The 5,000-nt window shown below is 48.2% G+C and overlaps 1 protein-coding gene across 1 annotated transcript in view; it reads right to left on the minus strand.

Moving 5' to 3' along the window:
- Positions 1-182: 182 nt before the first annotated feature.
- Positions 183-5,000, minus strand: part of LOC140354542 (uncharacterized) — a 14,908-nt gene continuing 10,090 nt past the window's right edge. The window contains exon 5 of the mRNA XM_072439574.1: positions 183-4,700. Within this exon, the coding sequence (XP_072295675.1) occupies positions 999-4,700 (3,702 nt within the window). The 3' untranslated portion in view covers positions 183-998. The remainder of the gene's footprint in view (positions 4,701-5,000) is intronic.

A 5,000-nucleotide genomic window follows, 5' to 3' on the forward strand; every position in this document is an offset into this window, starting at 1 on the left:
CACTTTTCACACTCGCCACTTTGCACACTCGCCACTTTTCACACTCGCCACTTTGCACACTCGCCACTTTTCACACTCGCCACTTTTCACACTCGCCACTTTGCAAACTCGCCACTTTTCACGCTCGCTACTTTTCACGCTCGCCACGTCACAAAAGACACAGTCACAGTTTTTGGGTCAAAATTTATTATAGATTCATCATAAAATACAGATCAATCATGTGGAATATGAACCGCACAGAAATATGAGTCAAACCAATCGATCCGTCAGTTATGAATATTCAGAAGGTTTAAATTACAAACACAAAGAGAAACAAACAAACAAACAAACACTCCTTCAATTTAGCCAGAGTACATTCAGGCAAAGGGAAAACACTACAATGATATAAAAATAAGTCTGTATCGTTGTAAATATGAACAGTTTTATGTTCATATTTACAATCAGCTATGTTTTATTAAATGATGATTATTCGAGCGTTGGTGGATGGATTACAGCTCAAAATGACAATTTCACAGAATATAAGATCCTTAAAATGACCAAAACATAAAACATACTTTTGTACTCGTGGTGAATAATAAGAGTAATAATAAGATTAATATTGGGTTAAATCAAAGGCAAATAAAAACATTAATATGGGTCAAATATATGAATCCATTTTGCCATTTTCTCTCCGTTTACCAAACCCTCCAATCGTGCTCGTTTCACTCACTTTCAATTCAATTTATTATTTTAGAGTAAAAAAAACAACAGAAAGTTAGAAAATCAAAGAATAAACTCTACGATGAAGCGTGCAAAGACTTAAACTCGGGCTAAAACCGCTGGATTTACTGGTCAGCAGCGAAACGTTGGCCTATCAATGTATCCAGTTGTTTTATTCTGAAGGTTTCGAGATCAAATCAACCAATGAAACAGTCGCTGGTGGATAAAAGCCGAGCGACCGACCCGACCGGCGTTAAGTCGGCCGCGCTCGTTAACATTTCTGTTGTTTTACGGTCGAATCACCCAATATTCAGGCCGAGCATGTTTGTGAGGCCCAGGGAGAGCTTCTGGTCCTCGTCTGTGCCCGCCGGCCCCGTGATGGAGCCTCCCAGACTTCCCTCGGCAGACGCTCCGGCCGCGCCCAGGTCCAGATCCACGCTCGAATCTGTGGGCGACGTGCTCACGGACAGCGACTTCCCCTTCGACACCTTCAGAAGCTCCGAAAGGTCCACCTTTTCCGCCGTTTTGGCCGCGGCGTTGTTGTTGCTGTTGACAAACGGCAGACGAACGCCTTTGCTCATGACGTAATCTTTGTTCTCGACCTTGCGGCTGGCCGTGCTCAAAGTATCCAGGATCCCGCTGAAACTGTCCCGCTTGTTTGCGGGTAATCTGTGGAAGACGAACGCGGGCACTTCCACTTCGGTGTTGCCCGTTTCTGGGTCGGACTCGGTGCCGCTCCCCTCGTCTTCATTTGATTTTAGACCCCACTTGAACGGCCATTTTAGCTTTGAGCTTTTGGCCTCTGCGTCTACGCCTCCCGTTGCGCCCACATTTAGCGACGGGCTATCGAGGCCAGGCGTGCTAACTTCTCCTTTGACTTCAGGTACGTCCTCAATGTCTGAGCTTTTAGTTCTGCCTAAATCAAATTTAGGAAACTTAAAGTTGTGTTTTGGCTTATCAACGTTAGCGTCTACGCTAGGAAGGTTAGCATCAATTTCTGCGCCAGCAGATGGAAGGCCCAGATCAACTTTCGGGGCCTCGACGTCGGGGCTGGACATATTAAACGAGGGCATTTTGAAGTGAGGAGTATTGAACTCGCCAAGCGAGTCAACGTTTGGGGCGTTTACATCAACGTTTGGAGCGGAAATGCCCGTTTTAAGGTCGGCAGAAGGAAGGAAAAGATCTGGCGCTTTGTGGTTTGAACTGGAAAAATTTGGAAGATTTAAATTCACTTTTGGTGAATTTATATCGAAATCAGGCTCTTCAACGTTAAAATCTCCGTCAACTTTGGGTTTTCCTAAGTTAACTTTTGGTAAGTTAAATGAGGGCAGTTTGATGCCCCCTACTGGTGGTTTGACAGCTGGAGCATCTACTTTTAAGTCTGGGGATTCTAGATTCACTTTTGGCGCAGATAGATCCAAATTTGGAGTTGAAATTTTACCGTCTATTTCTGGTGCATCGAGCTTGACATCGGGGGACTTCAGGCTCAGATCGGGCGTTTCCAAATCCGCGTCAAAAGATTTCGCTTTCGGCCATTTTAACTTTGGCAGTTTAAACCCTCCAGAAGGTGCATCGACATCAAGGTCTGGCGTCTTCACATCGATATTTGGCGCCTCTAAACTCAAATCAGGCGCATTAAGTTTTCCCTCTAATTTAGGAGCATCTAAGTTAAGATCTGGGGTCTTAAGGTTCAAATCTGGCCCGTCCAGATCCGCTTTCGCTTTCGGCCATTTTAACTTTGGCAGTTTAAACCCTCCAGAAGGATCGACATCTGGAGTTTTGATATCTACTTTTGGTGCATCTAAACTCAGGTCGGGAGTACTGAGGTTTCCGTCGATTTTAGGCGCGTCCAAACTCAGATCTGGGCCCGACAAATCCAAGTCGCCCGTTTTGTGAACACCTTTCGGCCAGTTCAGTTTCGGCATCTTAATTTTGCTGCCGAGATCTGGAGCTTCGCCCTCGATCTTCGGCGCGCTCAAGTCCAGACTGGGCCCGTTGAGGTCTGCGTCTGGTAAATCGAGGTTCAAATTTGGCGCGTCAAAGCTCGGCAACGTCAGGTCGGCGCCGGGAGCTTTAACGTCGGCGTCGGCTTTCACCCTCGGACCGGTAACCCCGAATTTTGGCCACTTAATTTTCGGTTGCTTCATTTTAGCGTTGACTTCTGGTAATTCTGTGTTCAGGTCTGCTTTTGGTAAGCTAAGGTCTACATGTGGAGCGTCTATTCCGCCGTTTAGGCTCGGCGCGCTCAGGTTTGGGTTGGGCGTGTCAATGCTTGCGTCAAAATCGCCGTCAATTTCAGGGCCCTTAACTCTGCCTTTCATCTTGGGCAGTTTGAGTTTCGGTAGTTTTAAACCCGCTTTTGGTTGATCTACGTCGAGATTTGGGCCGTTCACGTCAATCTCCGGAGCGGTCAAACCAGCGTTAAGTTCTGGCGTGTCAATCTTAACGTCTCCGTCGATGTTTGGTAATTTCAAATCCGCGTCAATATCTTTTTTCTTCCAAGTTCCGATTTTCTTCCACCATTTTGTTTTAACGTCAGGTCCATTTATGTCGACGTTTGGACCGTCGACGTCTAACCCGCCTTCTAATTTCGGAGCGTTGAGGTCCAAATCGGCCTTTGGAAAGTCTACGTTAAGATTTGGCGCATTCAACGACGCATCAGGCAAATCTGCGTCAAGGTTTGGACCGGAAACCTTCAACTTCTGTCTTTTCAACGTCGGGAATTTTATTTTTGGACCGTCGACTTTAGCGTCAAGATCTGCTTTCGGTAGATCTGCGTCGAGTTTGGGCAGCGACAGATCAGCGTCTGGCGTGTCTATGTCCGCTTTTAGATCTGCTTTTGGCATTTTGGGCTTTTTCCAATTCAAATGTGGCCAGTGTATGCCAGAATGCCCGTCGATGTTCACATCTGGAGTCTTAAGGTCTGCGTCTGGAAGCTCTAAATCTGCTGTTGGTGCGCCGAGATTTGCGTCAATTTTCGGAGCGGACAAATTCAGATCGGTGTCAGCGTCTACGTCGAGTTTGGGCCCTTTCGGTTTCTTCCACTTCCGATGTGGCCAGTTTATTCCCCCGTTCAAATCCCCGTCGAGTTTAGCGTCGATTTTGGGCGCGTCAATTGTAGGTGCTTCTAGGTCTACGCTAGCGTCTGGGGATTTAGCTTTGCCTTTCCATTTCAGGTGAGGCCACTTGATTCCGTGATTCGCGTCCAAGTTCAAATCTGGGGCTTCGGCGTTCAAATCGGGGCCGTTGACGTTAACTTTGGGCCCGTTCAGGTCTAAAATTGGAACTTTAACATCGACATTTGGAGTGGATAAATTGAGATTAGGCTTTTTGACATCTGCGCTGACTTTAGGCATGTCGATGTCACCTGAAACACCCAGATCTGCGTCAGGAACTTCGACCTTAGGCAGGTTGAAACTCGGCATCATGAACTTAGGGGATTTCACGTTGAACCCGCTCGTCTTCACTTCTGGAGCGTCCAGACCCAGCGAGGCTCTGGGAGCGCTCAGGTCACCGTTCAGGCTCGGACCAGACAGACCCGCCTTCAAGTCTGGGGCCTTCAGGTCGCTCTTCAGGTCTGGGCCGGACACACTCAGACCCGGCAAGTCCCCGTTAAGGGTGGGCGTCTTGAGTCCTCCCCCGAGTCCTCCCCCGAGTTCCCTGAGTCCTCCCCCGAGTCCCCCGAGTCCTCCTTCAAGTCCCCCGAGTCCACCTTCAAGTCCTCCGAGTCCTCCTTTAAGACCTCCGAGTCCTCCTTCGAGTCCTCCTCCGAGTCCTCCTTCAAGTCCTCCGAGTCCTCCTTTAAGACCCCCGAGTCCTCCTCCGAGTCCTCCTCCGAGTCCTCCTCCGAGTCCTCCTTCGAGTCCTCCTCCGAGTCCTCCTTCAAGTCCTCCAAGTCCTCCTTTAAGACCCCCGAGTCCTCCTCCGAGTCCACTGTCTGCGTTCAGGTTCAGGCCGTTCATGGACACAGAGGGCGCTTCAGCCGACGCCCCCAGAGAAGACTGTCGGAGAAAGACAAATAAAAACACTCGTTACAGTTGTAATATTCTGTACATTACTACTTTATTTGGCCAATCCGAACTCAAACACTTCTCACTTATCACAAACTTTAAGGCTCATTTTTGCTCCAAACACATCTGCATGAAGGTCGTTTGCTCCGCCTCCTCAGTATTTGTAGAAAAATATTCAGTTGTATCATCTGGACTCATTCTTAATCTGCGAATCAGGACCGGGAACTCGGATATTTATCCTGCTCTGCGTAGGCCCCGCCCCCCGGACCTCCTGATGAAAAGGTGTTGTTG

This window comes from Eucyclogobius newberryi, unplaced genomic scaffold, assembly GCF_026437365.1.
Source record: "Eucyclogobius newberryi isolate DKJ021-1_F unplaced genomic scaffold, fEucNew1.0.hap1 SCAF_96, whole genome shotgun sequence".
NCBI lineage: Eukaryota > Metazoa > Chordata > Actinopteri > Gobiiformes > Gobiidae > Eucyclogobius > Eucyclogobius newberryi.